This window comes from Artemia sp. Qi Xiang Cuo, chromosome 4, assembly GCF_049724085.1.
Source record: "Artemia sp. Qi Xiang Cuo chromosome 4, ASM4972408v1, whole genome shotgun sequence".
NCBI lineage: Eukaryota > Metazoa > Arthropoda > Branchiopoda > Anostraca > Artemiidae > Artemia > Artemia sp. Qi Xiang Cuo.
Genome location: NC_142797.1, coordinates 73,717,120 through 73,730,473, shown reverse-complemented (window position 1 = coordinate 73,730,473; position 13,354 = coordinate 73,717,120). Strand labels below are relative to the sequence as shown.

The window sequence follows — 13,354 nt, the reverse complement described above, 5'->3', positions numbered from 1 at the left end:
AGGATGTGCAAAATTCTGAAAACTAAAACCTCACTTTATTAAAAAAAAATGCCAAAATCTGCCCAAATATTAAAAGAAATGAAATATTAATAACAAAATCCGATGTATTTTAAACATGGTTGTTCTTATTTCTGAAAATTAAAACCCAACTTTATTAAAAAAGTATGCAAAAATGTCCCCAATGAGGTCTTGGATCTAACCCAACTTTATTAAACAAAAAATCAATGTTATTAATAGAATCAGATGTATTTTAAACTGGGATTTGCATATTTCTGAAAACTAAAACCTCACTCTATTAAAAAATATGCAAATTGTATCCAATGAGGACTTGGAACAAACCCAACCTTATAAAAAAAAAATCAATGTTATTAATAAAATCAGATGTTTTTTAAACTGTGGTGTTCATATTTCTGAAAATTAAAATCCAGCTTTATTAAAAAAATATGCAAAAATGTACCCAACTTTATTAAAATAAATCATTTTTATTAATAAGATCAGATGTGTTTTAAACTGTGATGTTCATATTTCTTAAAATTTAAATCCAGCTTTATTAAAAAAAAAATCAAATGTTGTTAATAAAATCAGATGTATTTTAAACTGGGGTGTGCATATTTCTGAAAACTAAAACCTCACTTTATTAAAAAAAATGCAAAAATGTACCCAATTATTAAAGAAAATCAAATATTATTAACAAAATCCGATGTATTTTAAACATGATTGTTCTTATTTCTGAAAATTAAAACCCAACTTTATTAGAAAATCAAATATTATTAATAAAACCAGACCTACAACTATGAAAGGTTAGGAAATCTAGCTTAAATGGGAATTTTTTATGCTTTAAGTATGTTTAATGTCATTCTAAGAAATGTAAAAAAAGTTGAAATGAAATAATCATGTTAAAAAAAATAAACTTCAAAAACGTATAAAAAATTGTGGGGGGGGCCCCAAAAATTTGGGGGGGAGAGGGGCTTGGAGGTTGGGAAGAGGGGAACCCTGGCGGTTGAGATCCTTGGTGGCTAGGGTCATTGGTGGTTCATACTCATAATCGTCTCACTAGTTGATTTCTAAGGATTTCTAAGGATTGTTCTGAATTTCTTTATTAAAATTCTTTTCTTGGTATCTACAACTTTATTAGTATCAACTTTTTATATTGACAACACTGCTTAAATGGTACTTGTGTAATATACAGAATACATTCGGGAAGTAAAGCTAGGTTAACTCACAATATCATCTTGTCACCAATGGTTCTATTACTTTCAACTTTTTAGCATACTCCATTGCCAAAAACAATATTGTATATTGCTCACATCCCATATTGTGTACATGTCTATTATAGAGACCACAGAGTTTCACCCCAAATAATTCCCCTAAAATGTCATTTAATCTCTGACGTTTCCTCTTTTCTGGCAACTGTGCACATATACATTTTCAATTTACCATCCTCTCAGACTTACCTTAACTGTTACGCGCTTTTTAACTCTTGTATTCCCTGTCATACAATCGAATTGAGAATATGAATAATATTTAGCTTTGTTTCATCCCCTATGAAAGTTCTACTTCAAGAATATTTGATAATGAGATAAGAGGATTTTATAAACAAAGTCTGGAATCATAATAAACAGTTATTATGTAGGTTGATTTCGAATGAATCCTGTTACATAAATTCATTGGAGGTCATTGATCTTGTCATGCTCCTATTCACTGAACATGTTGCGTCACTCCCGTTAGTATTCTCTGCCCATATATTGACTCTCTTCCCGAGTATAAGGTCTTCCTCTACTATTAGCTTGTCCACGATTACCCATACGATTTGAAAGAACCCACGGTTCGCTTTTGATTTAGGCTTAGTTTTTAAGTGTCATCTTTGAGCCAAGATAGCTCTCAGATTCAACGTAGTAATTACTATGAGCTTTTCCAACAGGCTGGACGGCTGTTTTTAGAAGGCAAGCGATTTTTGTATAGCCCTAGCTTGGTTGTCTTTTCGGATGCTTTATGCTGAGTTTCCCTTTGTAGAGTAAGCCGTATAGAGTTGAAGAGGGTGAATTTTTATATATTGAGGTTCTTTAAAGAATTATTTTATTTTAGTTGACCCGTAATGATTTGAATTAATTTTTATTTTGGTATCATCTGCAGTAGCTTTTCTTCGACGAAAAATAAGTTGCTTGCAGAAAGGGTATTGGTATAGGGTAAAGGGTAAGGGTATATGAATGGAGCTCACTGGTGAGTTTTCTTTTAAATGAAAAAGTATAAAGTGTATACCTTCCTCTGGCAAGTGGGTCTGATAAGCTAACTGTAGTCTAGATGCATGAAAAAAATTTACAAAACAAATATTTTGCAATTATATTGTTCAAAAACGAATATCACTAAACTCTTGCAACTTCAAGTTAAAGTATTCTATTTCTTTTCAAATACATGCCTATAGTAACTCCTTTTAGCTACTCGCGGGCATTTTGGTTTCTGTATGAACTTTCTTATGCCTGGATATATTACATTTGAGAAAAACTCTTTATTAAATATTTTGCTTTTATACGGCTTTTATTTTTATGAATTATCATACGGGTGAATAAACAGGAGTTAAGAGAAAATGTTAAGAGCATAGTGTAAATTTATAGTGGTTTCCTCCTCAACCAAGCTTCATATGCCTGGAAACGTTAGAACTGATAGGAAATGGTTTATTGTATATTTTGTATTTATAAGGTTTTTCCTGAATGCGTTCTTTGATTTAAAATCAAATCGAAAGAGGTGGACAATTTTTTTTCGCATATATTCCACTGGAACCGTTTTCCCCTGTATATATTCTATGGTGCTTACATTAATCAAAACTGGTAGGAGACTTTTGTTGCATATGGCGCACTTTCATGGCTCTCCCTTCTATTAATAATTGTATGTGTGGATAAATAATAACTGCAAAAAATACTTTATTGCTTGGCGCACATTTTTAGTGCTTTTCTCGTGTAACGCATTTCGTAAGCACAGGTAAATAAGCACGGGAACAAAACACTTTATTATGTTACTTGGATTTATAAGGTTTATTTCCTGTATGCACTCATATATGACTGGATAAATAAGGACTGCAAAAAAAACTCTTTTGTATTTTTTGCATTATTAAGGCTCTTCGCTTTAAAAAATTCACATGGTTTGATAAAGACGAAGAAAATGCTTGAGTGCACTTTTTGTAATTGTGAGGTATTTCCCCTGGATGATTTTTTACATAATTAGATAAACAAAAACCTTGATCAATGAATAACCACATTTTGTTTTAACCTTTTTTGGAACACATTTTCTTAAGAGTGAAAGAAAACAAAACTTTTACTTTTTTAGAGTCTCCTAGTCATTTGAAAATGAACAAATATGCAGTCATCATAACTCTTATTTTAGTGGATGTTGTGTCAGGTAAGTAAACTAAAATTTACTCATAGTTTATCATAATTTACATCTCATTTACAGTTCAGTGCATTCAGCTTACATAAATTTGTTACAGTGTTTATTGTTCAAGGCAAATAAAACTCTCGTGAAAAGATATAAGGGTTTCTTTTATTCAGATTTTCATACATATTTAGACCAAAGGTGTTAATACATAATGTTTCATCCGTTCTTTATTGAAATTAATTTTAAAAAAACTTTTTCCACAAATAAGTTTTTCATGACAAAGTAAAAAACTCCATTAAACCAAAAATGAACCAAAATAGATTCAAATAATATACCAAGCATACAACTACCACAAATCAGTATCAATATATAAATTAAACCCAAAACAAACATAAATTAAAATAAATAACAGAGTCAAACTCAAAAAGAGCAGAAATTAATATGAGTAGGGCTCTAAGCCCCTATGCTTTCTAAAAGCCAGAATATAATATGAAACTTACAGAAAAAATTCAAATGAATTTACTAAAAAAGATGTGCATTGTCAGTTTAATATACATATGCTGATATAGATTCCTTAAAATCTTAATAATTTTCGATTGTTTAATATTATATAAGTGAAGACATTTAAAAGAATTTTTCAGTAAATATAAACTATATTCTGGCTTTTAGAAAGCATAAGGGTTTTGAACCCTACTCATATTAATTTTTGCTCGTTTTGAGTCTGATCTGTTATTTAGTTTAATTTCTGTTCGTTTTGGGTTTCATTTATTTATTGATACTGATTTGTGGTAGATGTATGCTAGGTAGATTATTTGATTCTGTTTTTGTTCAGTTTTGTTTTAATGGAGTTCTTTACTTTTTTTTTAAAAACTTATTTTATGGAATTATTTTTTCCAATTAATTTCTGTTTGTTTTAAATTGACATAGGTTTTTTTCAGAGAAAAACAAAATAATAGTTTGAATCTTTCAGGTTTCTTATTAAGAATTTGTAGTTTGGTCTACTATTTTTATGTTGGAGAAAGTTTTTCAGCAATTTTTAATAGCATAAACACTTTTGAAAATCACGACACAAATAGTAGTGTTTAATTTAGTCTTATACATCCTCTAGTTGACCTGATAAATAAAAATTAATACCATTCCCCAAAAAATATATTTATGCTCTTTTACAGCCTGAATACACTTACACTCTTTTGATTAAGTAAAATTAGATACTTAGAAGTACTAATAGAAGTTGTTCCGAAAATTTGAGCTGAATACTGTCAGTCGTTCTTGGTATATTGCTGGGATGTCTTATTGGCACCCAGCATACATACAGAGTGTTTTGATTTAATTTTAAAGCAACATTTAGTTTTTAAGCATAATTGTTTATTACATAACTGTTGGGGACTGACCTACCCAATGACCCTATAGATATAATTACTAGAACATTCAGCTCTGCTGAACAAAATGGCTGTCTTAAAATTTTGATTGGAAGTGTCTGGAAAACTATGAGCTAAAGAGGAGGGCTGATTGCCCTCCAATCACTTTTGACTCTTAAGAGGGCAATAGAACTTTTAATTTTCAATAAAATTAGCTCCTTTAAAATATCAATGATACTACTAGCTATGATATAGCATCGCTGCCTGTGTCCTTATATGCCCTATAGTGCTTATATTCCCTTTTAATACCTCCATGCATATAGGTTTTTCATTTAATTTAAACTCCTCCTAAATGTCCCTAAGAGTGTCAACTTAAAGCCATTTGTGTAGTTTACTCATAGTTAATTTACTCATAGTTAAATTTACTCATAGTTTATCATAATTTACATCTCATTTACAGTTCAGTGCATTCAGCTTACATAAATTTGTTACAGTGTTTATTTTTCAAGGCAAATAAAACTCACGTGAATAGATATAAGTGTTTCTTTTATGACTCTTAAAAAGAGCACTAGAGCGTCTAATTACCAATCCAGTGAGGCTCCTCCGAAGTTTATATGACCACGCTTTCTATAAGAAACCTTATATTCACCCAGGTTATAACTTAAAACCCTTGCCCTGAGGGCTGGGGGAATATGTTATCCTCAAAAACATTTTTGGACCTTTCAATTACCTTGAACAAAATGGCTATCTCCAAACTCTGATTGGAATTGTGTGGGGAAATGATGGGCTTGGGGGAGGGGTTATTTGACCTCTAATATCTTTCGACTAATAAAAAAAGCACTAGTCTTTCCAATTTCCAATCAAATGAGCCCTGTTTGAAGCTTCTGCGACAACTGTTTTTATAAGAACCTTTTATGCCCCAAGGGTGTAACTTAAAACCCTTGTCCTGAGAGCTATGGGGGGGTGTCATCCTTAAAGACATAATTTCCAGACCTTTCAACTACGCTGAAGAAAATGGCTATCTCAAAATTGCGATTGGATGTGTTTGGAAAAATTGGTGGCGTGGGAGGGGGGTTAGATGCCCTCCAATCAATTTTGACTACTAAAAAGGGCACTGGCCCTTTCAATTTCCAATCGAAAGAGCCATTTTAGAAGTTTCTACGACCAGTTCTTCCATACTAAGTGCCCTGGTCTAAAAAAAAATAACACATTGCGCCAACATTGTTCTTTACTTAGGCAGCGCTATTGCGCTGCCTATGATTACAAATAGATAAAAAGGATTTTTTCTCAAGTGAAAGGAAAGTGCAACATCTAAACTTAAAACGAACAGAAATTGCTGCGCATATCAAGGGGACTGCCTCCTCTTGAACCCCTCATTCTTTATAACTAGTTTTTTTATTGCTAAAAAAAAAAGATTTTTCAATTCATAGATCCTCCTGTTTGAGCAGTGATTCTTAAACGATTGGAAAAAAAGTCAAACTTAATCGTAAAGACAGATGGAGTAAAGAGGGTATCCCTTGGATTAAAGGGGTGTCCCTTCTTATATAAGGAATATTTTCTTTTTGTTTTTCAGTTTTTAATGCGTTCCTCTACTTTCATTTGAGAAAACGCGTTTATTTAATTTAATTCGTTTTCCAAAGTATATCCAGAGTTAACCTAAATATGAGGAATGCCACCAAGTCTAAGACTCCACTCTCTAAGCAAGAATTTGACTTTTGCAGAGCAAAGCTTTGAGAAAAAGAGCTTATTTAATGGGTTTTCTCTTCTAAATTAAGTATAATAATCCAGATTGAACTATTATTTCCTCAACATGAGATAAAGGTTTTGCCCCCTTAGGCCCTATTTAAATGACGTTGTCACACTTGTCACACTTATGTGGAAAAATTCAAGATTTTCATACATGCAGAAGTTTACATTAAATTGCCTAAAGAGCAAAGAACTATTAATTCTAAAAATATTTGTATATATTTTAACAAACGATTACAACAATTCAAAAACCTTATAAAAGAAAACCAAAAGTTTGAAGCTTAGTAGACAATTGGTGTTAGAAATCGGACTTGCTGCAAAAATCAAATATCTTTGAAAAGACCACATTATGAAAAGAAATGAAATTGCTTAAAGAGCAAAAAACTAGTAATTACAAAAATTTTTGTAATTTACAAGGGATGACAACAATTCAAAAACATTAAAAAAGAAAACCAAAAGTTTGAAGCTTTATAGACAATGGGTTAGGGGCAAACTCAGGGGAAGTATAACGTGAATACGCCCCCCCCTCCGAAACTTGAGAAATTTGTCCTATAGGGTAAACGGTCTTATAGATCTAGAGTAATAAGAAAGGATCATGCACGCTGTAAATTTTATTGTGATGAGAATAAAAACTGAAGGATTTATTCATTTTATAAAATAAAAGTTAGAACAAAACTGTCTTAAAAGCTAACCAAATTCATTATGGGTTTTAATCCCATCAATGTAGAATAATGTATGCACAAAAAGTAGATAATCTGTGACGATCTCCACAAAAGAATTTTTGTTTTGTGAAAATGCAGTTGGGAACAATGCTAGGTTACTACCAAGTAAGCCACGTGCTGTTATAACCTCAGGCTCCTAAGAGCTTTGAAATTCATTTAGATTACGCGTGTGGTTGTTCAGTGTTTATGTTGAAGTCTACGCCCCTGCTTGTCAATTAGTCGTCCATAATTTCAAAACGGAAATAAAAAATTGTAAACTTTTTCCAAAAGAAACAGTTGATTGATAGTAGACCTTGGTTGGTTAATGCAAATGTTAGTTTGGAGGGAAGCAATTAAAATACTTAAGGGGGCAAGGTTAAGATGGAATTTCATCTATGAGCAGCCAGTTTCAAAGTTTGGCTGCTATATTCTGCGAAATTATTCCCCATGCAGTCTGTGTTTACTGTGCAAGTCACTCCTTAAACTTAGCCCTGTGTCATTTGTACAATATACATATTATAATAAGTTGTCTAGGAACTTTCATAGAAGTAATTAATTTCTTGAGAATTTCACCTAAACGCTCTGCAATTTTCAAACAAACTGTTCAAGCAAGTAATCTTATCACAGGGACAAAAAGAATAAAATCTAACAAAGTTTGTGAGACTAGATGACTAGAACACCTAAAACAATCATTCTGTTTAGAGAGATGTTCATTATTATCTGTAAGGCTACAAAGGAAATTCAAGAACATCCTGATTTAGATTCTGAATCTTCAAGCAAAGTTCATTCTGTGCTATCTGCTATTGAGAGGTACAGTTTTGTTGCAGCTATGGTTACTGTAAGTAAGGATTTTAGTCTGTCACAAAGTTTGTTGACATCTTTGCAATCAGAAACTATAGATATCGTATACTTTCCCAAACACGCTGACGATCTTAAGAGCAAAGTTAGAGACATGAGAGAGAGTAGTGAAGCTATGTTTCATCCACGTTTTACTGATTGACTGATCTGTTGCGAAAATTATGAAATCAGCATTAGAGTGCCAGATGAGTTCCAAAACAAACGTAAAGGAATAATTACGTAACAGCGGCAGAGGATCCTGAAATGTATTACTGACTTTCTGCGTTTATCTCATGTATGGACTACTTTCTGCAGTAGCTGCATCGGCGATTTCTTAGTCATGGAAAGTTGCTGGAGTCACTGCAATACCCTCTTCCTCATCACTGTATTTCCCTTGACGAAGAAAAAACAAAGAGTATATATGATACTCTGAATAATTTTTGGTATCTTGATGCAGACAGCTATAAGGGAAGCTTGAAAGCTGAGTCAGCTCTTTAGAGGAGAATGTGGATACAGTCAGGAAACTTGGCACCAAAACATTTCATAACATGCTTAAAACAATGTGATAAGAACATTATCCCTACGCTACATCAATTTTTGAAGATTGGTGTAACAATTCCCGTCACTGCTGCTACGTGCGAGCGTTCTTTTTTCTACCCTGAGAAGAGTGAAATCCTATACCAGGGGTACCTCTGGTTAGGAACGGCTTAATGGATTGGCCTTATTATCCACACACAGGGGTGTTTCAGTCAATCCAGAAGACATTTGGGAGAAACTACCACACAAGAAAAAAGACGGCTTGATTTATTATATATTTACATATTTACAGGGTTGTCTCAATAAACAATGTACCATAAATTCTAAAACTTGATTTTTACTTTTGAACCATTAATACCATCCCTAATTAAAATATTCATCCCCCCTTCTAAATTTATCGCTGGATTCACCCCTGCGATCGGTGTTAGAAATCAGACTTGCTAGAATAATCAAATATCTTTGAAAAGACGACAGTATGAAAACACTTATCATTATGAAAACTTATCTAGAAGTAGACCCAAAAAATTAAAATTTACAAGTGTTATAAACGATAATTCGTTGGAAGAAAAAGAAGCTTATTGTCCCACCACTTGAACAATTAAGTAATCTACAACCTGGACCATGATGAAAGATTAGACCAATAATGACAGGCAAAGTAAAGGGCATTGCAAAATTTTCTGAAGTAATGAAATTCCAAAATGAAGAATAAAGAGAATTGGTGTTAGAAAAAAAGCGACAGTGAGAATCAAAACGTGTCAAAATGAAAATGATAGCGATGAGAATACAAATGGCGATTCTTTCGAACCACCTAAACCATCAAACGTGATAAGACTAAGAGAACAGCCCGAACAAATTATATACACAATGGGTGAAAATCATCAACCTGGACGATCAAATGAGACAAGACCCAAAACACGAAAATTTACAAGTTTTACAAAAGATAATTCTCTGGAAGAAAAAGAAGTTTTTGTCCTACCACCTAGAAAAATAACAAATCTACAACCTCGACCATCATGTAAAACTAGACCATAAAGGGCAGCTAAAGCAAAGTACATTGGCAAATTGTCTGAAGTAATAAAAATTCGAGTTGAATTAGAAAAAACGGGGTAGACGATAAGCGACAGCAAGAATCAAAATGTGCCAAAATTGAAAATGATAGCAATGATGATTCAGTTTGGGACTTTGACATGGATAAGTTACTATGTTTTGTTACCATATAAAGTTTTTGTCTTATACTAGGTCGCAGCAACCACGATGTGAAGTTGTTTACATGGAAGAATTTCTTCTTGCTGCACAATCGACTTTTAATTTTCAACTGTCGTGAATTTTATTTACTCTAAAATTTTTCTCTGGATTTCTTTGATTTTCAAAGATAATTACGCAAAGGAAAAGCCTATGGCTTTTTTTTTTGGATTAGTAAAAGACGAACCACAGGGAATGAGGCAGTAATGTCACTCAAATAAGGTATCGCCAAGAGGTAACTTTTCAAAATATGTTTGTGTTATGTTGTCTGATAAAAGATAATTATTTTTGCATCATAATGCACATGATGATATATTTTTAACTCTTATTTATCATGGATTTTTGGATTTTGAATTTTTTTGCAATTTACATAACAACTTTAGCGATTCTGAATTGACAACTACAATAAAATGGTTGTATCGAAACTGTGGCGACATAATAACATCAAGAAAAGGCTCAAATTGTCTCTGGTTAGACGACAAGCGACAGTGAGAATCAATATATAGTTCCATATTTTGCATATATTTGCGCGGCAGTTATATATATTTGTTACCACGAACGGTTTGACTTGTTTATTAAGAGGCTTACATTATTTAGAGTATAACAAATAATAAAGATTTATATTATTATTAATTTATTTAGAAAATTCACCGTGGCTATATACACAATTTAGCCGATTGTCCTGGTCAGTATCATTTTTGGAAATCACTTTTCATCAACCGTTTGTTCATAATGGTAGATAATACCAAATTGAAAATTAGAAAAATTTAGCCTATATCTATAGCAGTTACACTGTGAGTTTTCCTGGAAGCGATCGCTGTGTTACACAATGGGAAGCATCAATGAACCATTAGTAAGAACGATCGGAACATCAACGAAAAACACTAAATGTCAATTACTTTTCTTAGAGACATATACTAGAAATAGTTTTAGGGGCAGGTGGAGTTTTAAAATGTGAGAATTACGTTGAAAATACAATCGGCTTTTCAACTAAAAATTAATCCATTTTTTAAGTAATTTTTGTTCATTTCAATTTTGCTTGGAATACTCAATTAAGTTTTACTCATTATAAGATTTAATTATTCATCTCCATCTGTGTCTGTCATCTTAACGTTTGATATGATCACTAATTTAATATCTGTTCATTTTGGGTTCAATTTATTCTTTGGCAGTAATTTCTAGCCGTTTTGAGTTTAAACTAATAAAAGACCTATTCCTGCTCCTATAAGTTTAATGAGCCTCCATAGAATTCCTTGAAAAAGTTACATTAGGAAATTTCTTTTTAAATTAATTTGCTTTCGTTTTTGATTGCCAAACGTTTGATTGCATTACTGGAGAATATAAAGAAGATTTCCCCAGTGTCTCACGTCTTTGTTTCAAGAATTTAAACGTCCCTCTCTAATATATTAGTTCTAATTTGTGCCTTTTAACTTATTTCATCCCCCCCCTCAATAATCCCTGGAAGTTTAAAGTCAATTTAATTAGCCGTTCAAAAATATTACAAATATACTGTTTTGAAAACTGAGATGTAAACAGTCTCTTTTGATCGAGTTCAAAATCCCTTTCAACATTCATTTAATGTTTCAACTTATTATCTTTAACTGTTTTGGAGAAATTGTGCAAATCATATCAATAAGCTGGATGTACATTGTATATTTTGATTTAGTTCAACATTCCTAGCAATTTGCATTTAAACACCATTAGTGGATCCAGGGATATTTTTGATATGCCCTTTTGACAACTGGGATGTACACAATTGTATTCTGGTATGCCAACAATCCTTTAGTTTACGGTTTTCTTCGTCATCTTATTTCTGAAAGTGACAGGCTTTGAAACTTTTTGTTGCCAAGGTATTGCGATGGCAGCAAGAATGAGTAGTATGGGGTATCTACGGCCGGATAGCACGCCTGAGGCTCTAAATGTTTTCTATGGATACAAGCGCCTCACAATTTCCATAACAGGTTTACCTAGCTACCAGTTCCGGTAATGAACCTTCCCTAGCAACCATATTGCCTATACTCCCATGAGACTCTCATTTGCATACTTCCATGAGAACATATTTACATATACCCTAAAACTCATTTGCAGATACCAGACGGTACATACTCAATGTTCTTTAAACCCATGAAAATTCTATGAATAAATTTTTATTCGGGTTGAATGAAACCGATATTCCAGCCGTACTGAATATTCTCTAATCCTATGAAAAATCTGAGAATAGATTTTTATTCGGGTGGAATGAAACCGGTTTAAATTTTTATAAGTCTCCTACACTGAGTGAATATAAAGCGGGATTTTAAATTTATGACATTAAAGGGCACCGAGAAGGGATTTTAAATGCATTTTATAATATAAACAGAATTTTAATGAATCAAAAAGCAATAAGTCTGCTACCCCTTTTTTCTTATGATGCGTGCCTGGGTAAAGTAAACCGGGAAACTTCTATTCGGAAAACTCCTGGGTAAAGTAAACCGGGAATGAATCAATTATCATGGCATTTTTTTTTTTTACTTTTTTTAACTAAGAAATATTTTCAACTTTTTTTTGGAATTGCAATTAAAAAAAAAATTTTTCATGTCTTAAAATGAAATTAAAAATACTCATAGCAAAACAAATTCACTTGTGGTATTTTTGAAATACGAAATGAAGATAATATACAGTCGTGATTTTTCTTAATAGAAAAGTAGTGTTTTTAGTGACATTTTTCTTTTTTTTACTTTGTTTTGATCTTTAAAAAAAACATCAAATTTTGGGACTTAGAAGTTTTTCAACAATTTGTATATGATCCCAAAATGGAATAAATGCCATCTCAAATGGAATAAAATGCCTTTTCAAAACATAACGAAGTATTTAATTGAATGGATTCAAAGTAATCATTATTCATAATACTCTAACTGCCGTTATTTCAATAAGAATGTTTCATTGCTATACTATATTATGTATCCATTATTTTTATGGTACGTTAGCAATTTCTTAAAAGTCAGAATCGTACGAACCCTATTCTTTTTTTTAGTTAGAGTAATTTGAATTGAGGATTTCAAAAGTCAGAGACAGTTGAACAACATTTTTCCAAAGACAGGAAGATTTATTCATTTTTTCAGGACAGAATTTCTTCTGGACATTCAAATGTCAGAGACATGTGAATGGGATTCCCAGAGGCTAGAGATGCGTCAACAAGATTTTTCAACAATCGAAAACACATAAATGAGAATTTTTCTCAAAGTCAAAAATTTTAAAATCAGAAATATAGGTTTGTTTGGGCTAGAGGTATATGAATTGAGGTTTTTCCAAAGTCAGAGGCAGGCAAATGGGATTTTTTTTTAAAGTCAGACAAATAAACAGGATTTTCAATGTTTTTTTCATAGTCAGAGAAACAAGAACAGGATTTTTATTCAAAAGTCGGTAACAGGTGAACCAGATTTTTTTCAAAAAGTTAAAAAAAACCAACAAATTTTGGGGTTATAAGAAAATATAAATATTTTTACTTTTATAACTTTAATAAATCAAAAAATACTAACATTGTGATTAATAAGCATTGGGAAGTCATAGGGGTTTTGAGCCCTA

At 32.0% G+C, this 13,354-nt stretch overlaps 1 protein-coding gene across 1 annotated transcript in view; it reads left to right on the top strand.

Annotated features, from left to right (window-relative positions):
• Positions 1 to 3,327: 3,327 nt before the first annotated feature.
• LOC148953423 (carbonic anhydrase 2-like) overlaps positions 3,328 to 13,354 on the top strand; it is a 199,710-nt gene continuing 189,683 nt past the window's right edge. The window contains exon 1 of the mRNA XM_089087664.1: positions 3,328 to 3,393. Coding sequence (XP_088943790.1) covers positions 3,342 to 3,393 — 52 coding nt within the window. The 5' untranslated portion in view covers positions 3,328 to 3,341. The remainder of the gene's footprint in view (positions 3,394 to 13,354) is intronic.